Consider the following 24,063-nt stretch of genomic DNA (forward strand, 5'->3'; position numbering starts at 1 on the left):
GGTACCCATTTGCGACCCTGGTGCGGCCGGGTACGGGTAAGGAATCAAAACCCGTTTGCGACCTCTGATAATGACCCATGGAAGATATAACAGAACAGTTTTTGAGATCCCTTCAAGTTACCTATCGATTCTAGAGGCTTCATATTTGTTGCATGATCGTCAATATATATATATATATTTTTTGCAGCCACTTGTGAACATGTTTGAACCTTCAAGAAGTTATACTTGAGAACCAGATGTAATCATTGGTGGCTGAAAGCTGGATTTAAATCCAGGTTCTAAGTTGCACCAGCTTTATGGTCTGACTTGAGCTTCCCAGCCACGTGAAGAAATTTCGATCATTGACCCTTGGCCACTAATAAAGATGATTGCTGCCCAGCACTCGTGTGCACGTGGGAGCAACGCACTTTGAAAACCTTTTTGGAATTACAGACAGCATTAAAATCAGAGCTATGATCATACGAACCGTAACACTTTTTGTGCTTTGCAGGGTTTAAGTCGGAGCACTTGGTCAGCTTTAAGAGAGAGCTTAACAACGCGGTGATTAAGGACATGCGGTCTAACAAGGACAACTTGAGCCATGCGGTGCTGGCTGTTGACATTTGCGTCAAGGAGAGTACGTCCCAATTCCTTGCTTCATCCACAACCTCTTGCGCTGCCTTTTTGCATTCACTGCAGACTTTTAGCACTGACATTTCTGACCTTCACGACTCATCTGAGTGTATAGTAACTACTTAATACATGTAGTAAATCATTTTGTGTGTTTAACCTCATTGGGAAAATAGAATTGTATAAATATTGATGGGCGAGGAACTAATAGTAGACTGAATCTCAAGACTCAATTTCAGGAGGTTGTTTAGCCTAATTTAAGTAGATTTTTTATGGTTGGGGGTATACCAGAGCATTGTAACAAATCCCACACAAATAAGGGGATGACACTTAAGCGCCACAATGATTTAAACGCAACCAAATATCTGTACTTCCTACGGTCACTTGTTTCACCAGACTTGTTTCTCTGTAAGTGGTTGACATGTTTGGCTTGATATTGGCAGGTACATGGTGATTACATGCTAAACTTGACGCTCGGTAAGGATAAACATGGAAATTTGTATTAATTAGAATGGTGAAAATTAAACAAGTGCAGCAAAATCCATTGCTGAGTTATACTATGTTCCAACATCGACACACCCCACCTTCACCAACCCAATGACCAGCATGTTGAAGTTTGGTAAAAAAAAATCCTTACAACCCGCACCGATATCAGGAGCCCGTGATAAAGCAGTGCATTGTCAAAAGGGATGTCCACGTGCACATACTCATCGATTAATTGATGGATGGTGCTGCTTGCACCTCTCTGCGTGCCCTCCATTCAGGTATATATGGCTTCCACGGGAATCAGAAGAGCAACTTCCTGAAGGTGACGGTGGCTCTGCCTCGTCTCGTTGCGGCCGCCAAGCGGCTGCTCACGCAGGGCTTTCGCTTCGACTCGTTCCCCGAGCACTGCTACCTGTCCTTTGAGGCCAACATTGACTTCGAGATTAGGTTTGTAGATGCACGTGGTTCAGTTAGCCTTGGCGTCATCCTAATGTATTCAGCGCCGATGTAGATTTGTTTGTTTTTGTCTTTTTAAAATAATGATATTTAAATTAAACGTGTAGTTTTATGGCAGCCGATGATTCATAATTGTTTTTTTTTTTGTATTAGGTTCACGTAATAATCTGGGCGAATTTCTGAAGTAAGACCCTCCTGCACCCGATATAGCCAAACAAATTAATAATAATTGGAGCGGTAAATGTGAAAATCTTTGGCTTTGTCAGGTGGTGGGGAAGGCGTAATGACAGATCATTACGTGGCCTCACCCTAAAATCAATTATGAATCAATTATTGAAGTTGTGCTGATCAGCAAATTAGCTTGATATTGATAAATGGCCATTCTCCGCAAATCTGATTAGCACGGTGGGACGAAGTACGGTGCAAAAGAAGTTCAACATACATACGTTGGGAACGCCCAATTGCCAGTGCATCAATGCGTATTAGAGAACGCCCCCTCTGATGGTTGTTTTCACACAATTATTTCTGAGGTCCCTTCAATTGCCCCTTACCCACACTTGGGACACTTCACGTTCTCTAGTGTGCTATCGGAGACCTTTTTTTGTGTGGCAGTGAAACAATATTATTAAAAAAGGTGTCAGTTTTGTTGCCAGATAGAAGGGTAAAAAAAAACAATTATCATATTTTTTACTGGCAAATGAGGTTCCAATGGAATATTATTTGTGCTCGGAGCTGGAAAAAATATGTAAATAAGTGAAAACCAAAGTCAATGCTATGGATTTTCTGTCGGTCATTGTTCAATATTTATCTCCAAATATGTTTCAATTGTCCTATCAGCATCATCGTGAGAGGAAGGATCCAGAGCAGTGCATCACCCTGTTTTGGAGAATGGTCCATGGAAGTAGATATTACAGGATTGTTTTTGAAATCTATGCAAGTGACCTCTTATCTATACTATGAGCAACACTTGTTCACCTGCCCTGCCACTTCATAATTCAACGTCATAGATGGAATTTGGCAATATCAAATGTGCAGGGTTTTGTTGATGCTTACAGTAATTGTTGAAGAAGATTCATAATAACCTTGTGCATTTACAATTTTTGCGTGGAAATCATTCACGGATTACGGCCCTAACGTTGAAACTGTGAGTGGACTGACTGTGTGTGTGTGTGTGAAATTTCATTGAGGCAGGTTTATGGTGGACCATAAAGTAGTGGGGTGTAACTGGATCGAGATTCCAGCTGGGAAGTACCGACTGCGCGAGGAGTCGGCCTCTGGGGATCTGCCTGGCAAGGTGCGTCACCTCCACTCTCCGCTTTAGGTCCCATCAGCCACTACGGCCCTCTCCTTTACCCCGTTCACCGTTTCCGCGTTGAGCCGGCTTGCTGCGGCATGTTCAGAATAAATAAACTTCCCCGTGCTATATTTGTACTTCGCAGATGTCCCTTGTTCAGCTGGAGGTGGACGTAGCGGTGACGGATTTTGTGAGCCACCCGACCGACGGGGAGTGGCAGGCGATCGCGCCGCTGCGTGTGCTCAGCTTCGACATCGAGTGCGCGGGGAGGAAAGGTGCAGCTCGTGACAATGAGTGGTTGAGTCATTTGGTTGTAGAAAGGCATTTTCTACTACAGGCACTCCTCGATTTACCAACGCCCGAGCTACGAATATTCCCGCACTTACGAACCGAAATATAAACTAAAATAAGATTACTTTGTCGGTACCGATCCTCCAATAAGGCCATTGCGGTCGGGGGTATGGCGCAGTTTGGCGCCAGCTATCATAGAGTGCGGTCGTGTCACTACAGCTCTCAGTGGTGAGTACAATGTCTTTAAAGATAACGGCGTATTGCCTCGAAATAAAGTTTACTCTGAGCCGCTTGCATGTTCCGAGATTCAGAGGTGAATGGGATCCAGACGTCTCGGAACAGGGAAGGGTTCATTTGCTTTGCGCAAGGGCAGGTCCCATGGCTTAACGATATTTATCGCATCTGATCCCCCTCTTGCTCTTCACCTCACAACACCACAATCCATAATTGTGTTTTTGAGCCATAACTATGGGAAAAGGAGTTGAGGTGTTTTTCTTCGTCTCCCTCAAGTGTGTTTGTATAGGTGACGCCATAACTCGATGAAGATTAATGCCATATCCAGGGCAATCTATGTCGTAAAAATGTCTAGTTTTTACACTTTGCTTGTTTGTATGTATGTATGCAAAACCTTTGGAGAAAATATACAGGTTTTTCATCAAAATGGGCGTTAAGCACCTGCCAGTCCACACTTTTTTCTTCCACAACTCACTAATGACCTTTTTTTTACATTTAATGTTTACTCGTTCCATTCCATCTTCCACCTGCCTGGTCCGCCCGCCCACTCGCTCGCATGTGTGCAGGTATCTTCCCGGAGCCGGAGAAGGACCCGGTGATTCAGATCTCCAACATGGTCTTACGTCAGGGGGAGCGCGATCCCTTTGTGCGGAACGTGTTCACGCTCAACACGTGTGCCCCCATCGTGGGGTGCGATGTGCACAGTTTCACTCACGAGGGCGAACTGCTGAAGGTGCGAACGACCGACCTCGCAAAGGCCACATGAATCGGGTTGCGACAGAATTTTTTTTTTAAACAATATGCGTGTGGCCGTTTTGCAAAACCACTGCTTGATGAGGGCCTCCGCTATGCTTTGTCGGTAATCAGTAAGGGTTGGTGAAGGTGGTACACGTCGACTGAGAAGTACAGGAGAGCTACTTATTTTGCTGCACAGAACTTTGCTGCCCACAACTATGTTGTGAATTGATGCCAATGATATGGGAATACAGTTTACATATGTTAAATCTTTATTTTAAGCTTTCGTGACTGCAGGGATTCATATTAATATTATTTCCCTTCTGCGTGACTTTACCGAAAGAACCAATAATATTTACATATGTTTTGTAAGATCATGTTAAAATATTTTTTTCTTTCATATCATATTGATACATTTAACAATTGCCGCAGTGTTTGTCTGCTGGGCGAAGCACCATTGAAAACGAGCTGTGTTGTTCAATGGGATATTTCCTCGGGTAATAAACTTCTGATTCTGAATTGGTGGTTGAATCGAATCATGACATTGCATCAAATCACTGGATGTGTTGATCGTTATTTATAATACTTAATGATTAATTGTAGATGGACCATAACCAAAAGTGTGCTCATTAGTCATCCATGCTTTCTACGATTCATACTTAACTTCATTCATTAGTAAGTGGAAAGCTTATGATGTTACATTATGAAGAACACCAAATACATTAGACTGAAATAACGATCATGAGTGTAGATTAGATAGCAATCCCTTGTGTATACGTGTTTTAATTCAAGATAATTGTATAGAAAATAACAGTAAAAACGCTTACTCTTTTAACTGCAGGTACTCATCCCGTTTTGCAAAAGACCTTAAGAATCTCAGCAGCCTCTCACCAGTTAGAAGAACTAGTTTCATAAACACTGAAATGTTTTTTTTTTACACCTATCATTAGGCATGGGCCGAGTTCGTCCGCATCGTTGACCCGGACATCATCACCGGCTACAACATCCAGAACTTTGATTTGCCCTACCTGCTCAACAGGGCCAGCACGCTGCGGGTGAGAAGGTCACGACATGGCACCATCACACGCGCATTTTTGTTAGCTGTTACCGTGGAGAAAAACGCTTGATGGTTTAAATTCCGATTTTTTTTTACGTCTTTGAAATGTTTTTTACCCAGGTGTCAACGTTCTCTTTCCTGGGCCGAATTACTTCGATGCGCTCCATCATCAAGGAGTCGTCCTTCCAGTCGAAGCAGATGGGGCGAAGGGACAACAAGGTCATCAACTTGGAGGGCCGTGTAACCTTTGACCTCCTACAGGTCAGCAACCGCCATCCTCCCCCTCAATTGTTTATTTTAATTTTAGGTTTGCTTTCTTTATATTTTGTGCTGTGTGAGTTTTGAACGCAATTTTATTTTCATTTCTTTTTAACTGGTTGACTTTTGACACACGTGCAATGCAGCGCTTATGAATGCGTGGTAGACTGCTGCCCTGGTGGTCTATGAGGCAAGCAGCGCTACCCTGTGGGGCTACGAGACAGGCCATCGGCACGAGCAAGTAGGTTGCCAATATATCTGTACGGGTTTTTGAGCGCTGTCCCGATGGTGTGGCAAGGTGCTGCTGCGAGACTACAAGCTGCGCTCGTACACTCTCAACGCGGTCAGCTTCCACTTCCTGCAGGAGCAGAAGGAGGACGTGCAGCACTCCATCATCACCGATTTGCAGGTGCGTTCATTTACGTACCGCTATGCTGGTCCGCAGTACTGAGAACTCTTGTAATTAGAATAATATGCTTGGTTTATCGAATAGTGGGCCAGTGGTGCTTTAATTTCAGCATTTCTTCCTTAAAACATAATGGGACTTTCTCATAATAGGCAATTTTTAAATTTAGGAATATTAATTTAAACTTGTAATTTATATTGGGGGAGTGGTGGTGCAGTGATTTTAGTTCCCTGTCATGGCCAACATCATTCTTGAAAGACATCTGAATCGGTGATGACCACTGTCCAACGTGCATTGTGAAGTATGGTAAAGCAACTCTCAATTATTGCCACGATGTTGAGAGACCTACATCCAGCAGTGGATTGACATTTGCTGCAAATTATTATTATAATAATAATTCGAGTTACGGATGGTCAAGTGGAGTAACAGAATGGCAGCCAAGGAATGGAACACGCCCAAGAGGTCGATTGATAGTGTGAAGCAGTAAAATCAGCTCGTGTGCAGGTGCTTGGTGGATTCTTACATCGTGACGGCTTCGAAAGGCCTTTGTCCAGTGGTGGATTGACTGTGGCTGACGATGTTAATGTTGAGTAAGAGCAGTAAAACGAGAACACCAATGGGATTTTTACCGTGGCAGAATGGCAACGAGCAGACGCGCCGCCGGCTGGCCGTGTACTGCCTGAAGGATGCGTTTCTGCCGCTGCGGCTTCTGGAGAAACTCATGTGCGTCATCAACTACATGGAGATGGCGCGCGTGACGGGCGTACCGCTCAGCTACCTGCTGACCCGAGGGCAGCAGATCAAGGTCGTGTCGCAGCTGCTCAGACAGGTGAGCGGTCATCCACCTCTGGCTGCGTTTGCTGGTCGGATTGTTCGCTCGCACACACGCAATACACTCAGCGACCAGTGTCCCTGGTCTGTGTGTGTTTTAGCTCTCAATTATTTTTTTTGCTTGTGGTAACCACTGCACGTTGAAAGAGTGGTAGTGCAGTGGTTAGGACTCTGTGTTATGTACCCAGTGAACTGAGTGCGATTGCCGGCCATTGCTAACATTTTCATATTCTTAGGTTTTTTCGGTAAAAAAAAAAAATCACGACGTTTCAGCACGTGCTGTGACGGTTCCACCTGAAGACGGAAGCTTGTGTTGCCTCCGAAACGTCGTGATTTTTATTTTATTTTTATTTTACTTTTATTAATTTTAATTTTTTACCTACGTGACTTTACCGAAAAAACCTAAGAATATGAATCCTTGCAGTCACGAAAGCTTCAAATCTAGAATTGCTAACATTACTGGTGAGCGATATCTGAACCGGTCCTGGGTCTCCATCCCCCGCCCCCCTCAGCCATTTCCCTTTCCACATCATTTTCACCAATCCACACTGATTGATCCTTACCTTCGTGGTACACGCATTGAGTCATCCACCTGATAATAGGTTGATCACAATTCATAATGATCTTATACGGATGGTGTTTGCCACACCATCCTGTTCATTTACCATACCAGCTTTAATAGGTGCTCAATAACACCACTGTCCCCGTGTGTGTGTGTCTGCCCGTGTGCCTCTGTGTGTGTTTATCAGGCAATGAAGCAGGACCTGTTGTTACCCGTCGTGAAACCGGAGGGGAACGAAGATTATGCAGGAGCCACGGTCATTGAACCGATCAAAGGGTAACAAACTCGCTTTGAAAACACTTGGACACTGGCACGTGTAGATTTTCATGTATGTTGGGGAGCGTTAGTGTAGCGGTGTTAGCACCTTGCGTTACGAACTTGGAAACCCGATTTTGATTCCCACTCACAGCCAATACCAGTGACGATTATGTGAACCGACTCGGCCTTAAATGAGTACCTAGTGTGGTGTGTATACATTCCCTCTAGGGAGATAAAGGTGGCCGGGCGTGGTGTTGGCCAAGCACCACCTCGTGTGCTGTGCCGGCCTTCATAGGTGCCCGTTAATAGCATGTCCCTCAACAGTTTAAGGCTATACGGTGGATATTTGCCTTTGTATGTTGAACTTCTTTTGCGCCATACGTAGCCGACCGTGTTGAACGCAGAGCGTCGGCCGACGTTCTTTGTTAGTGGCTGCATTAGTTTGTGACACTGATGCCGGTTCCGTGCAGATACTACACGGTGCCCATCGCCACGCTGGACTTCTCGTCGCTGTACCCATCCATCATGATGGCTCACAACCTGTGCTACACCACGCTGCTGCAGAAAGGCGTTGTCGAGAGTCTGGGGTGAGCCCTCGGAAGGCAACTCGAACGATCATTCGCAGAATTGTCACGGTACAGGGACACAACTTGAATCTCCAGAATGCATTATTTTTTCCGCCTGCATGGAGGGCACGGAGGTGCAAGCAGCACCACAATAAAGCAGTACAATCGATTTGTCGACTTAACATATTATATGTCCATATTTGTGTCTTCTTGGTTCTTTCGGTAAAGTCATGTAGAAGGGAAAAAAAAACATAATAAAATACAATTCTCACGACGTTTCGGACACAACGCAAGCAGCCGTCCTCAGGTGAAGAATGATATGTAAATTCCTTTGTCAAGGCGCTCTCCTCTAACCCCTGCTTAAATATACGCTGCCAAGCCTGGTGGTGTTCATTGGGACGCTGTCTTTCCGACAGCCCTGTTCTTCACCTGAGGACGGCTGCTTGCATTGTGGCCGAAACGTCGTGAGAATTGTATTTGATTATGCTTATTTTTATAATTTTATTATTTCCCTTCTACGTGACTTTACCGAAAGAACCAAGAAGATGAATCCCTGCAGTCACGAAAGCTTTAAATCGAAACATTTGTGTCGTTAAGACGCCTCATTTCTGGCTTCCTGGATTGTTATTCTGACTTGTTGGATCTTGTCCTGATGATGTTCGATGTAGTTTAAAACAAAAAGTCTTATCTCATTGCTAAATTCGCTTCTGAGAATTGTTCGTCAACTTGCCGGTGAGCTGAAACAACAATAATTTGCGCTTTAAGCACTTGTACACGTGACAGTTTAATTTGTTTGGCTGTGTCGGAGGGTCTTAAGGACTTCATTTTGATCAGATCATTACGTAGCCTATCCCAAAAATCTATTATGAATCATTGTATTCATTACTGAGTCGTGAAGGTGTAACGATTGATCTGCCCAGGATGTCCCAGATTTGTTGCAATTCAGGGATGTGATTCCATGAGAATCGAATTATTTGTTTACAGTTTGGTGAATGTAGTAGTTTCTAGTGACTGCAGCGGTCATGCACAGAGGTTAGGTACAGTCTAAATAAAGATACTTATATCTAAAAGATAAGAACTTTATTTATTTTTTTCTTCAATCTCCAGTTGTCAGAATCTCAAATGCAGATTAGGTTTTGCCCTTCGCACACATTTTACGATTGGTTAACAATAATACTTGCTTTGTGGTGGAATATTTGGGCTATAAGGAATGGAGTTTGAAAAGCCTTGCCCTTCATTTAAATGTAACAGATTGTTGTTGGCATCCATCGCGGAGCGCTCAGCTGACAATTACAAATCTATAATGATTTTGAATCCTGGTCATGGATCACCTCATCCTGTCATCCCGTCAAACCTCTGGGGTCAATAGAATGAGTACCGCCTTGTGTGATGTCAACAGCGGTCAGCCGATTGATAAACCATTCCCCGCAATACATGTGTGGCTCGTGACCATCGGTGGAAATGACACGAGCACTACCCTGCCGTTCATTCTATTATGAACACACTGACTTACGTATTTTTAAGCTTTTCTTTTCTCGTTTGAATCAGGCTGTCGGCCGAGGACTTCATAAAGACCCCGTCTGGAGACCAATTTGTGAAGAGCTCTGTGCGCAAGGGGCTCCTGCCAGAAATCCTGGAGAATCTTCTGTCTGCCCGAAAGAAGTACGCCTTCGCACCCCGTACCAGCCACGTAGCATTTGGAGGGGCTGTAGGTGGCTAAGCCCCCCCGAACTCCACCCCTACTGAAGACTTAGCCTCCTTCCAAGTTATTTCTAAGCCCTCTCCCCACCCCCTACTAAGGCTTCACCCCCTTTTCAGGTTCTTATCTCACTCCGCCCCTACTGAAGGCTTTGCCCTTCTTACAAGTTATTTTCTAAGCCCCCCTTCCTACCCCGACTGAAGACTTAGCAATCCTTCCAACTTCTTATCTAAGCCACACACCCACTACTGAAGACTTAGCAATCCTTCCAAGTTCTTATCTAAGCCCCCCTTCCTACCCCGACTGAAGACTTAGTCCTCCTCCCAACTTCTTATCTAAGCCACACACCCACTACTGAAGACTTAGCAATCCTGGCTTAGCCCTCCTTTCAAGTTCCTATCTCTGCCTCCCACCCAGCCCCTACTAAGAGGCTTAGCCCTCCTCCCAAGTTCTTATCTAAGCCACCCACCCCCTACTAAAGGCTTAGCCCTCCTTTCAAGTTCCTATCTCTGCCTCCCCCCCAGCCACTACTAAAGGCTTAGCCACTCTTCCAAATTCTTACGACCAAGTAAAATACTTTGTTTGCAGGCTCTCCTCACGTACGTAGGGGGTGATATCTGAAGGAGATAGGCAAAGTCAGATCATATCAGTACTCATCTTCTTGGTTCTTTCGGTAAAGTCACGTAGAAGGGAAGTAATAAAATAATAAAAATAAAACATAATAAAATAATTATCACGACGTTTCGGCTACAACGCAAGCAGCCGTCTTCAGGTGAAGAATGAGACACTACCAAGCTAGGAGCTTATATATACTCTGGGTTGGAGGTGCAAGAAGAGCGCCTTAACAAAAAAGAATGTGCATATGAAGAGAAATTTAGCATATTCATGGGAAATGCGTAGGAGGTGGGCGGGGGGGTTTCAAAGTCATATTATGCCCATGCATTATGCAGGATCAGCAGCACCAAGGGAGGGTGCAGGGAGTAGCATTAACAAAGAAAAGGAATGTTAATAGTATGTAGCTGCAGTTACTAAACAACCACGTAGAAAACTAAAGTATAAACTACATAAAAAAAATAAACTATAAACTGCATAGCACCATCAGTATACTTACTCTACTCTACAATAAGCTGAGTTACTCACAGCAAGTAATACATTACAATTCTACGTCGTAAAAAATTATATAATATGCTTCCATCTAAACTTTATTCTCTTACATCACACGAGCATACACCGTACTATATACTGCCATAGATAAACCCAACATTAAATTACATACTGTATTGCTATAAACCACCCTATACCTTATACATTTTAATATAACACTATGTATTATTCTACCCACCTTAATGTGTATCACACTGCTATATGTTTACTATACAATTACGATACTATATATTACTTTGTACATTGTATTAAGCATATAAATGTTATACTATATGTACAAAGTAATACATAGTATCGTAATTGTATAGTAAACATATAGCAGTGTGATACACATTAAGGTGGGTAGAATAATACATAGTGTTATATTAAAATGTATAAGGTATAGGGTGGTTTATAGCAATACAGTATGTAATTTAATGTTGGGTTTATCTATGGCAGTATATAGTACGGTGTATGCTCGTGTGATGTAAGAGAATAAAGTTTAGATGGACGCATATTATATAATTTTTTACGACGTAGAATTGTAATGTATTACTTGCTGTGAGTAACTCAGCTTATTGTAGAGTAGAGTAAGTATACTGATGGTGCTATGCAGTTTATAGTTTATTTTTTTTTATTTTATTTTTTTTATGTAGTTTATACTTTAGTTTTCTACGTGGTTGTTTAGTAACTGCAGCTACATACTATTAACATTCCTTTCCTTTGTTAATGCTACTCCCTGCACCCTCCCTTGGTGCTGCTGATCCTGCATAATGCATGGGCATAATATGACTTTGAAACCCCCCCGCCCACCTCCTACGCATTTTCCATGAATATGCTAAATTCCTCTTCATATGCACATTCTTTTTTGTTAAGGCGCTCTTCTTGCACCTCCAACCCAGCGTATATATAAGCTCCTAGCTTGGTAGTGTCTCATTCTTCACCTGAAGACGGCTGCTTGTGTTGTAGCCGAAACATCGTGAGAATTATTTTATTATGTTTTATTTTTATTATTTTATTACTTCCCTTCTACGTGACTTTACCGAAAGAACCAAGAAGATGAATCCCTGCAGTCACGAAAGCTTTAAATCGAAATATCAGTACTCGTTCTGTTTAACGTTGAGCATTTGTTTAACATATGTATGTATGTTGAACTTCTTTAGCACCGTACGTAGCCAACCATGCTAATCGTGCCCCCCGCCCATGGAGTTCTTGTATCCCCCCTTTAAATAAGGTTATACTAAAGGGTTTCTTATTCTTGGTTCTTTCGGTAAAGTCGCGTAGAAGGGAAATAATAAAATAATACAAATAATAAACAATAAAAAAACAATTCTCACGACGTTTCGACTGCAACACAAGCAATCATCATCAGATGTGAAATGCACACCTGATGATGATTGAAAGAACCAAGAATATGAATCCCTGCAGTCACGAAAGCTTTAAATCAAAATTTAAAGGGTTTCTCTCGACTACTTTGCTGAAAGGAATGAACGCCGTTGGTTGAGAATTACAATGGAGTGGCAGCCAAAGGACGGAACTCGTCCTAGAGCAGGTCCTACGTGGATTGCAACATCTTGGGACAGTGAGAGGTGGTGCTGGCCGGAGGAGGCTATCACCCAGCAGTGGATTTATTGTGGTTGCTGAAGTTAATGACCTCCATACCTCCCTAGCCCACTCATGGAGTCTCAACTGTGGTACTTCCAGCATTGCGCACAGCTATACAGAGTGTTGGCTGCATCATATTTAACCAACCCCAAGCACACTTGGTGTGAAGCCTCTGCTGCAGTCTTGGCACAGGCTGTGCGGTTTGAGGCTGTGCTTTCAAGTTTTTTTGTTTGTTATTTAACCAAGTGAGAACTCAAGAGACCAGGATATTTCAAGAGTGACATGGATCACCAAAATGATAAAAGCAAGACAAAATAAAGTACAACAATGACACAAATAGAAATTAGAGGAAATATATCTCTGTAACGCAAGAAATTTAAAATATTCCGTAAACATATATCATCGTTAAATAAGAAATTCCAGTAGTTATCAAACACTCGAACGGAAATAGCTCGAGTGTGTGATGTGTTTAAAGGTCTCAATGCAGTCCTTGATCATTGATCAAAAACCATCATTCCAAATTGGTCTCGGAAAGATAAGCAGGGGACTGGATACTAAGTAAGATGAAGATTTGCTTCTGCAGGCAAGGTAGTAAATCTGGCCGGATGGTTTAGCGGTTAGAGTGTGCGACTCGAATTCCAAAGGTTATGGGTGAAAATACTTGTCAGGGATTGACTTGGGCCTTTGTCTTCCAAGGGTTAAGTGGTTTTTCCATGGCAGGGCTGGACCCTTGCCATGAACATGTGGTTTTCACCCATTGTCTGAAGGCTATAAACATAAATTAAACACCTCTGCAAGCTAATTTTGAGAGACTTTGAGGAGAGGAAAATGTGTATATGTGTTTGAGAGTGTGTTCATGTGAGTGAGTGCAGGTGTGAGTGAATGTGCAGATGTACAAAATTATTTGAATGGCACACCGAGAAGTAATATTGAGCCTCTTTCTGGTATTATTACGTGATCTAAACTGTCAGCCGATTTACCACGTTGGATGAGGGCCGCACACAATTTCATAGCCAACCACGTATTAAATTTCGATTTAAAGCTTTCGTGACTGCAGGGATTCATCTTCTTGTTTCTTTCGGTAAAGTCACGTAGAAGGGAAGTAATAAAATAATAAAAATAAAACATAATAAAACAATTCTCACGACGTTTCGGCTACAACGCAAGCAGCCGTCTTCAGGTGAAGAATGAGACACTACCAAACTAGGAGCTTATATATAAGCTGCATTGGGGGTTGAAGAGCGCCTTAACAAAAAGAATGTGCATGTGAAGAGGGATTTAGCATATTCATGGAAAATGCGTAGGCGTTGGGCGGGGGGGTGTCAAAGTCATATTATGCCCATGCATTATGCAGGATCAGCAGCAACCAAGGGGGGTGCAGGGATTAGCCGTAACAAAGGAAAGGAATGTTAATGATATGTAGCTGCAGTTACTCAACAACCACGTAGAAAACTAAAGTATAAACTACATAAAAAACTAAAGTATAAACTGCATCGCACCATCAGTATACTTACTATACTCTATAATAAGCTGAGTTACTAACAGCAAGTAATACATTACAATTTTACCATCTAAACCTTATTCTCTTACATCACACGAGCATATACCGTACTATATACGGAAGGACGTAATAAACCATTTCGATACACATTAGGGTGTGTAGAATAATACATAGTGTGATATTAAATGTATAAGATATAGGTTGGTTTACAGCAATACAGTATATAATTTAATGTTGGGTTTATCTATGGCAGTATATAGTACGGTATATGCTCGTGTGATGTAAGAGAATAAGGTTTAGATGGAAGCATATTATAGAATTTTTACGAGGTAAAATTGTAATGTATTACTTGCTGTTAGTAACTCAGCTTATTATAGAGTATAGTAAGTATACTGATGGTGCGATGCAGTTTATACTTTAGTTTTTTATGTAGTTTATACTTTAGTTTTCTACGTGGTTGTTGAGTAACTGCAGCTACATATCATTAACATTCCTTTCCTTTGTTACGGCTAATCCCTGCACCCCCCTTGGTTGCTGCTGATCCTGCATAATGCATGGGCATAATATGACTTTGACACCCCCCCGCCCAACGCCTACGCATTTTCCATGAATATGCTAAATCCCTCTTCACATGCACATTCTTTTTGTTAAGGCGCTCTTCAACCCCCAATGCAGCTTATATATAAGCTCCTAGTTTGGTAGTGTCTCATTCTTCACCTGAAGACGGCTGCTTGCGTTGTAGCCGAAACGTCGTGAGAATTGTTTTATTATGTTTTATTTTTATTATTTTATTACTTCCCTTCTACGTGACTTTACCGAAAGAAACAAGAAGATGAACCACGTATTAATTAAATGAACGATTAACACCGAATGGAAGAAGAGCACGGTAAAACTAACAACCCCATCGGGTCTGCGTGTGTGTGTGCTCCGGGCGAAGGGCCAAGCAGGAGCTGAAGAACGAGACGGATCCATTCAAGCAGAAGGTTCTGGACGGCCGACAGCTGGCACTGAAAATCAGTGCCAACTCGGTGTACGGCTTCACCGGTGCCCAAGTGGGCAAGCTGCCCTGTCTGGAGATCTCACAGGTATGCTTGCCAGTTGGCACCATGACCAAAGATCCCCCATATAGCCTTAACAGACTGTAGGAGCAAGTGCTGTTAGCGAGCACCTATGAAGACCGCAACGGTACACGAGGGGGTGGGTGGCCAGCACCATGCCCGACCGCCTTTGTCTCCCTAGTGGTGATGTTTACACACCGCACCAGGTACTCATTTGAGGCTGAGTCGACCTAGGGGAGGCCCAGGACCGGTTCAGATAATCGTCACTGGTGTTGGCCGTGAGCGGGAATCGAACTCGGGTGGCCGGGTTCATAGCGCAGCGCGCTAACTGCTACACTATCGCTCCCCACGCACCATGACCACACAGAGTATCACAAACAGCTGCTGTCCAACACCCAATAGGGTCCTGTTACAGGTTTGCTATCTCCTACCAATAGGGTGTTGGACAGCAGTTGATAATGAGTACCTATCTTAGCTGACGTAGCACACGAGGGATGGTGGAGTTGTCAGCACACCTTTGTATTCCTGGTACTGATGTTTATCAGTGAACATTGGGCAGTTCAGGCGAAGGTCAATGTACCACTGAATGAAACACGTTTTTTTCTGTGGAATGCTGCAGAGTATTGTTCTGTGTTGCGGTGTGTGTATGTGTGTGTGTTTGTGCCTCTGCTTTTTTGTGTGTATGTCTGCACTTGTGCATGTCTTTGTGCGTGTACGTACGCGTGTTTGTACGGGGTGTTGCATCAGAGTTGCTCGCACACTGCTCTATGCATTCCGATTTTTGAGTTTGGTTCCTAATAATGCAATGCATTAGTGACTAGTGTTATCCAACAAGCCCTGAACCTCACCTAGGTTTACTCAGCCTTAAAATAAATACCTATTGTAGTGTGTAAAATCCGGGTGTGGTGATAACCACACCACCATTCACATGCCAGGCCAGCTTTTAAAGATGTTCACTACCAATGTGTGCCCATATTGTCTGTATAACTATATGAGGGGTCTTTGCAAGAATAATAATACATTAAAAAGACGAATTCAAGACAGCAAAGGATGCTGTTGTGACAATAACAGCCTCCCATTGTGCGTTGTGTGTCATGTGACGTCACCATCTTGCATGGATAATGCACACAGCCTTGTTTTAGACCACCAACTCAAAAAAAGTCAATTTTATTGCCATCTATTTGTGGTTTTCTAAAGAGTTTCTAATCATTTACAGCAAGTGTTAGAATTAGTCCACGGAATTAGTGTGTGTGTGTGCCTCGGTGTGTGTATGTTATTATTATTGCTGCGCTTGTTTACCCAGGAGAGCCCCACTAAATCTCGTGACGAACGCGCGAGTGCTTGCTCATGTCACCGTTCCTATGTACGTGGTTGCTCACAGCACTTCCCCCCCAACAGCATTATTAAAGGCTATATACGCGGATCTTGGTCTTTGCACTCTGCAGAGCGTCACAGGTTTCGGTCGTCAGATGATCGAGACGACCAAGAACTTGGTGGAATCGCGCTACACGACCGAAAATGGACAAAAGGCCGACGCCAAGGCAGGTCATCGCTCTTCTCCTTAGGGAGCAGCCGCACTCAAAAGACTCACGGCTTACACTCTTGCGTTCATTGGGAACTGACTCGCTCCCAGGTTGATGTTTTTTACATGCGTAGATTTCTACGTACATTTCACTGGTCAACACACTTTTTCTGGCATAAGGTATTCCAACGGTTTTAAGGTAATTCTGGGGTGCTGATTCCAAATCTGGCATCAGTTTTTGTCTATCACATCAGGTTTTTGAGATATCAAATATTGCATTTTCAATAAAAACTGCAGAAGAAAAATATTAAATAAATGTGGATATCTCCATTAAATTATATTATAAACACACTATCCTAAAAATACAGCACCACATTTTAACACTAAAGCAGTCACTGACTCGCAACAACTTGCAATCATAAGTGACAGAGTTAATTTCGGGTAAAATCAATGAAAATGGGGTATGCCGATAGCATAAAAAGGAGATGTGATAGAGCAAATCTGAGATCAGATTTGGAATCAGCACCCTGAAATTAGTCTACAACAGCTGCAAAAGTCCAGGCCAGAATATTTTTTTTTTGTTCATCAATGTTTTCAAAGAGTGAAAGTTGAATAATTAGGTCTTTATGGATGTGCATGAATTCAGTCCCTGGTCACCGGGTTAAATCATGTACCCTTTTACTCTTTTAAATAATATACATTAAATGTACACATGCATGCAGTAATTGTATCGAATAATAGGCTTTGAATCATGTTAAGGCTTCCCTAGTCCAGGTCAGTCATGAGGATTCTTTGACGATACTTCACTATGCTGATCAGTGCTGGTCGATGAATAGGGAACCCAATAATAGGAAAAGGTTCATGTCGCTCACCACTGATGTTAGCCGTGACCTAGAATCTAACTAGCATTGCTGGATTCAAAGAGCAGTGCGCTAACTGCACCCTCCCCCGCCCCCCCAAAATTGTATCGAGCAACACATGGAAGGGAAATGTTTTTAGATGAAATCCTTCATGAGGTTTGATTCGGCCTTTCATCCCTCCTGTGGTCATCAAACAGCCACTCCTTTGTGGGACAAATTGACCTTCCTGTTGAAAAACTGGACCCCACCATAGGATTATATGGAATTTTGCGCTATAGGCTTAGAGTCATGAGCGAATATATGAGCATCACCTCATGATCATTTTGGCGGTGAGGCACTGGTTTTTAATAATACGAATATCATCATCATCATCATCATCCATGATCAATCCACTGTCGGGCTGGACAAAGGCCTCTCACGATCCTGCGATGCAACAATTCTGCACCCGATCCGCTCTCATTAACGTGATACGCGACGGTACAATGCAACAGCCGTGGCCGTGCCATTGAGATTTGCGTCGTCGCGGTCACAGGTGATATACGGCGACACGGACTCGGTGATGGTGAAGTTCAGCGTGAAGACGGTGGCCGAGGGCATGGAGATGGGCCGTGAGGCAGCTGCCTGGGTCTCCAGCCACTTCATTCCACCCATCAAGCTGGAGTTCGAGAAGGTCGGTCCGCCATATCTCCCCTCGCTGTCTCCTCGTCCCACTTATTCACTCCATTTTGTAACTTGCAGCCGCCCTGTCAAAATGTGTCTTAATAGTAATAATGTCTTTATAAACTCACACGAAAGTAAACTATTTTGTTCTAGATTTGAAGCTTTCGTGACTGCAAGGATTCATATTGTTAGGTTTTTTCGGTAAAGTCACGTAGGTAAAAAATTAATAAAAGTAAAATAAAATAAAAATCACTATTTTTATTTTACTTTTATTAATTTTAATTTTTTACCTACGTGACTTTACCGAAAAAACCTAAGAATTTTAACTATTTTGATTTTACCAGGTAAGGCCCACTGAGCTATGTAGCTTATCAAATGGAAATTTACAGCAATCAAATACACTGACAGTATGTTGATTCTAAACTTAAAATATACAAGCGTCAGGGTCAGGATCGAACCCACGACCTCCTGTATACCAGGCTAGGTAGTTAACATCTCCTAGCCACCGTGGCACCCATGAAATCCTGATTAAGGCCCAGTTTTTTTTTTCAGGAGGATCCATGGCTTATTTTTAAGTATTTCATGACAGTGGAAGCAAACATTTTACTTCAGGATGCGTTCTTTTTTTATCTATTTATTTGTTTATATTGTTTCAACTTGTTCTCTCTTGTTTGCACAGTTTTGTGTTTTTATCCAATTAATAATAGTCTATTATCAGCATGTCATTTCGATATAATTTGCTTAAATCTTAAGACAATTATTCTCAGGCGCCCGCCGTAGTTTTGTGAATATTAGAAACAAATTTAATCGATGCATCATTACTTCTTCAATATGCTCAATGCATGACTATCATCCATTACCTAGCAATGCAACTCTTGACTAGTAATATCCATTACCACACTTAATTATTAAGTGTGATAATGTGTACTTCCATGAATACATAATTATTTGTATTGCTGGCTTTGCAGGTGTACTACCCGTACCTGCTGATCAACAAGAAGCGCTACGCAGGCCTCTACTTCTCCTCCAGCTCGGAGACGCACGACAAGATGGACTGCAAGGGCATCGAGACGGTGCGCAGAGACAACTCCCCGCTCGTCGCAAACCTCATCAACACCTGCTTGCAGAAGATCCTCATCGACAGGTGAGGGCTGGACCCTGCATCCCACGATGAGGCACTCTGGAGCTCCAAATTAGAATCGTAGCCAGCATCGGCCATTCCTTGGGTGCCGTTTTACCACCGTACATGGCCGTGCACACGGGAAGGGCTGCTGCGTGCATGGAGGCCGACGCGCGTGGCTTTGCTAGAGGTCTCAGAGTCAAAATCTTTATGTAGACTGAGATGTCCAGTCGGGGCGGGTCAGCAAGTTACCGTGGCCGCCGTGGCAAGGGAAAAGATAACGATGGGGTAGGAAGGCAGAGACGAGGTGGGGTATAGGGTTCGGGAGTGGAGTGTGGAAGTTGTGGGGGTCTCGTTATAATTTTTGCGTTGTTTGTCGACCCAGGAAAGTTTCACTGAGTCTCGTGGCTTTTCTATTTTAGGAGGGTCCTGCAAGGTTTTTCGCAGTAGGGGGCGATGATTTCTACGTATATTCCAGTTGAGTATTGCCGGGTAATATGTGAAATTTGGCTCATTTGAATCTTGAGTTAGGGTGAGGATACAAACGAGCGGTTTTATAAAATTAACCGGTTCAAGCAAATGGCGCCTTCGATGGGGTGGGGTTTGGAACGTGAGAGACCGTTACATTGTCGCTCCGTCCACCTGAGCCCCTGCCGCGTTGCGCCGCGTTTCAACTCTCGAACCTTACTCACGTGTGGTGGTGCCGCGTCCGGCGTTGTGACGCAGGGACCCGGACGGTGCGGTGGATCACGCCAAGGACACCATCTCGGACCTGCTGTGCAACCGCATCGACATCTCGCAGCTCGTGATCACCAAGGAGCTGACGCGCACGGCGGACGAGTACGCGGGGAAGCAGGCGCACGTGGAGCTCGCAGAGAGGTCGGTGTTGTGAGTGGGGCGGCGCGGCGTGGCGAGCTCCCCCGACAGGCGTTTGCACTTGTGAGCGTGTGTCTCGGTGAACGGTTGACCCAAGTTCAATTCCCTATCACGTCCGATTACAGTGATGGTTAAATGAACCAGTCTTTGGCCTCCCTGAAGGGTGTACATGTGTGTGTGTACGTGTACGTGTGTACGTGTGTAGACATAATGGGGAGCGGTAGTGTAACGGTTAGCGCGCTGCGCTCCAAACCCAGTGACCCGAGTTCGATTCCCGCTAAACGGCCAACAGCAGTGACTGTTATCTGAATCGGTCCTGGGCCTCCTCTAGGTCGACTCAGCCTCAAATGAGTACCTGGTTTGGTGTGTAAACATCGCCACTGGGGAGACAACGATGGCCAGGCGTGTGGTGTTGGCCACCCACCCCCTCGTGTACCGTGGCGGCCTTCATAGGTGCTCGTTAACAGCACTTGCCCCAACAAGTCTGTTCAAACTATATGGAGGATCTTTGTTCTTTGTGTGTACAAATAACACATTCCTGCGTAGGGAGCTGGTAGGAACGTTGGGTTGCTCGGTCAATGGCCAGGGTCAACGGCGGCGTGGTGTATTCCGCAAATATGGCCGACGGTGAGGGCGGGCACAAGCCGGCGTGAGTAGGTTAAACGTTGAGTTTTATAAGGGCACCACGGGGTGACCAGCCCCTCCCCACCCAGCCCCACCGCTCCCACCCCCCACCCAGCCCCACCGTCCCCACCCTCCCCTCCCCATCCAGCCTCTCCCCACCCTCCCCACCCAGCCCCTCCCCACCCTCCCCTCTCCACCCAGCCCCACCCCTCCCATTTTTGGATGCAGGACGGACGGACACAATAATCCCCTGTGGGCTGGTGTAACCAGGAGGTTCCTACCAGTATAACTTTGACACTTATGTGTAACTTATGTGTAAAATTATATCTCTGTCCTGCGTATTTTTTTGTATCCATGTGTCTCAATGTAATCCCCAGAATGCGTCTTTCCATGCTTCTTTGCACACTTTTCAGTTTATTATTCTGTTCGTTCCATGTCTTCAACACATCATGTGACTTCAAAGTGCACCTAGCTTGGAACAAGTGTTATCTTGATGTCGCTACCGCTTCGAGACAAATGGCGGTTGTGCTGTCACCTTATTCTAATTTGCCCCGAATTGATTGGAGTGCACCTGGCCCGGCACGGGTGTCGTGGCGTGTGTAAAAGTTTTAGTTTTCTACATGTCAAATTATTGTAAGGCGTCTTGGCATGATGTTGGTTTTATATGCTATGAAATTTTTATGTTGGTGTACTGCTGTTTTTGGTTTGACAAATAAGCTTAATAATGCTTGTGATGACATGGCAAACAGGTCAAATATTGGGACTATTATTCTGAAAAAAATACACAGCAGATACATGCATGTGTATGAATATGTGTGTGCGTTTAGAGGCTGTGTATCAACGTTTGCAGACTAAATCAGAAATGCAATGTATTGCATTGCATTGAATGGAAAAGAGCTCTCATTCAGGAAGTCGAATGTTGTTCGTGCGTTTAATGTTTTGATTGTGAACGCATCCGTCGTGCAGAATGAGGAAACGCGATCCCGGCAGTGCCCCCAACCTGGGAGACCGCGTTCCTTATGTTATTGTCAAGGCGACTAAAGGGGTCGCGGCGTACATGAAGTCAGAGGTGAGATCAGAATCAGAATATTTTTGTATACCGGATGAATCCGATGAGCTATCAAGCTTTTTTTCACACATTACAACAACAGACAGTACAACATCCCTACCACGGAGGGGTATCCTTGAAAAGCTCTAACCCGTATAAGGTAATACGAATTTAATGATTGTAATAATAATTTCGATATAAAAGGTGCCTTTATACAATGGATCTCCGAGCACCAAGATAACCCCATACGGCCTTAGGATAGAGTGGTGGCTCAGTGGTTGACACGCTCCGCTGTCAACCAGACGACCTGAGTTTCATTCCCACCCATGGCTGATATTATTGGCGAGTGGTAACTGGCACCACCCCATCCCTCCCGTCCACCAATCCGCACCGAACAGCATGGCGAAGATCCACACGGCACGGAGAGGCCTTCGTTCAGCAGTTGGTTGACAAAAGGCTGTAAATGTGTAGTGAGCATGATCATTTCTGTCATTGATGAATCATTGAATATTTTATCGCTAATAAACAATCCAGTATTTATATCTGTATTTCACAAGGTGAAAGCCTATGAGGATACCTAGTTCGATGTGTTGGATAAAATGTATCACTATTTAAAAAAACTGCATTGATTCACACAGTTTGTAGCAACACGTCACTGGCAATTGAGACAATTCTGGTCTGTTTGAGTTCTTACCTGGCTACACAAATGAACTTGATTTGACTTGACTTATCACAGCCATCTCAACAACCTCCACAAATGATAAATACTGGACCTTGCCCACCCGGTGTGCCGGTTTGAGTGGCCATGCCGGTTTGAGCGGTTTGTGTGATTTGTAAAGGAGACCGCTTCACCCCCACACTCCACTCGCTCCAAATTCAGTCCTGGATCAATTCCAAGATAGCACTCGCTATCTTCAAGATCCTCCTCCACAGACTTGTCCCTTCTGTCAAAGCCCAAGTCTACATTTTCTCACTGATGTCACTCATTCTCTGCGCCTGTTTAAATCCAGGCTCCGCAACCTTTATTTTTATTTTCCCCTGCCCACGACTTACTGCATTGCTACAAAAGTAATACTGGCCCACTATTTTCTCCACAGCATCTTTGGACACAGTCGCATTTAGATGCTATATGAACCCGCATTGCGTTGCAAGGTTATTGTGTGTGTGTGTGTGTGATCCTCGCCAGGACCCGATCTACGTGCTGGAGAACAACATCCCCATCGACACGCAGTACTACCTGGAGCAGCAGCTCGCCAAGCCCCTGCTGCGAATATTCGAGCCCATCCTCGGGGAGAACAAGGCGGAGAGCATCCTGCTGAGTAAGGTCCCCTCCGACCGAGCACACACACGCGGGGAGGGAGACCCACGAACGTCAGGGCGGTAACCACGTGTTGGTTCTAGTTTTGTGTACGTCCATATTTTGTCAGAACTCCTCAAATCGCCCTGTGGTCTGTGATCGAGGCACCCGCAATGCGCCCTGACCTCGTCAGAGCTTGTCAAATCTCATCATATCTCAGAAGCCAAGCCGAGTCAGTTTTTGGAAGTCAAGCGGTGTTGGAGCCTGGAAAGTGCTTGGATGGGCGACCATCATGCATACAACTAGTTGTTATAAGCTGCTGTGGGGCTACATTGTGCTCAGCAGAGGGCAGTGTAGCAACAACCATTGATGGAATGTGCTATGCCGTAATATATTCTCAGATCTGTATTCCCCGTCGTGAAGTGTGGTCATATAACCCCCACGACCCGCACAATTTGAGGAGGTATTCTTTGGGTCTTTCGGTAAAGTCACGTAGATAGGTTAATAAAAAATTACAAAAAACTACGACGTTTTGATCGCAACACAAGTGGTCATCAGGAAAAGGGGGTTAGCCTCTATAGGCAAACTGTTTATAAAGGTTTGAAATGGGCGTAGCCCAAGTGTCACCAGCATGGGCGGGACAGCTAATGTTAATGTAAGTGGTGGTACTCGTAGAGGGCAACGACGGCGCTGATGGTGGGCTTCCACCAATAAAGGGCTACTGCTAGTGGTGATGTTAGTAGTGGGTAGTGATGGTCCCGGTGGTGGGCTTCCACCAATTGAAGGGCTGCCAGGTCTAAAATCGAAACATTACAGCCAGTTATGACTTAAACTGGTTGATAACGTCCTTCCAGTGTGTTTGTACCCATCTTCTCGGTTGAAATTGTGTCTATGTCTGTATATATGGATGTCTTCATGAACGAATCTTTGTTGATAGCTAGTGGGTTTGCAAAGTACCTTCGTCTTAGGGAAATTTATTTCGTGTGAGCCCACCGCATTAAAACAAT

The 24,063-nt window shown here is 44.1% G+C and overlaps 1 protein-coding gene across 3 annotated transcripts in view; it reads left to right on the forward strand.

Annotated features, from left to right (window-relative positions):
* The window catches only part of POLD1 (DNA polymerase delta 1, catalytic subunit), a 39,184-nt gene that overhangs the window by 5,099 nt on the left and 10,022 nt on the right, over positions 1-24,063 (forward strand). For all 3 annotated transcript variants that reach the window (XM_061564341.1, XM_061564343.1, XM_061564342.1), the window contains exons 5-23: positions 491-616; positions 1,374-1,542; positions 2,743-2,845; positions 2,991-3,120; positions 3,937-4,103; positions 5,056-5,160; positions 5,283-5,423; positions 5,719-5,829; positions 6,464-6,655; positions 7,407-7,495; positions 7,948-8,064; positions 9,592-9,705; positions 14,929-15,076; positions 16,495-16,590; positions 17,964-18,101; positions 19,060-19,235; positions 19,938-20,090; positions 21,678-21,780; positions 22,946-23,078. In XM_061564341.1, the coding sequence (XP_061420325.1) occupies positions 491-616; positions 1,374-1,542; positions 2,743-2,845; positions 2,991-3,120; positions 3,937-4,103; positions 5,056-5,160; positions 5,283-5,423; positions 5,719-5,829; positions 6,464-6,655; positions 7,407-7,495; positions 7,948-8,064; positions 9,592-9,705; positions 14,929-15,076; positions 16,495-16,590; positions 17,964-18,101; positions 19,060-19,235; positions 19,938-20,090; positions 21,678-21,780; positions 22,946-23,078 (2,511 nt within the window). The remainder of the gene's footprint in view (positions 1-490; positions 617-1,373; positions 1,543-2,742; positions 2,846-2,990; positions 3,121-3,936; positions 4,104-5,055; positions 5,161-5,282; positions 5,424-5,718; positions 5,830-6,463; positions 6,656-7,406; positions 7,496-7,947; positions 8,065-9,591; positions 9,706-14,928; positions 15,077-16,494; positions 16,591-17,963; positions 18,102-19,059; positions 19,236-19,937; positions 20,091-21,677; positions 21,781-22,945; positions 23,079-24,063) is intronic.

Source organism: Lethenteron reissneri, chromosome 33, assembly GCF_015708825.2.
Source record: "Lethenteron reissneri isolate LAM-NWPU_2019-01 chromosome 33, ASM1570882v1, whole genome shotgun sequence".
NCBI classification, from domain to species: domain Eukaryota; kingdom Metazoa; phylum Chordata; class Hyperoartia; order Petromyzontiformes; family Petromyzontidae; genus Lethenteron; species Lethenteron reissneri.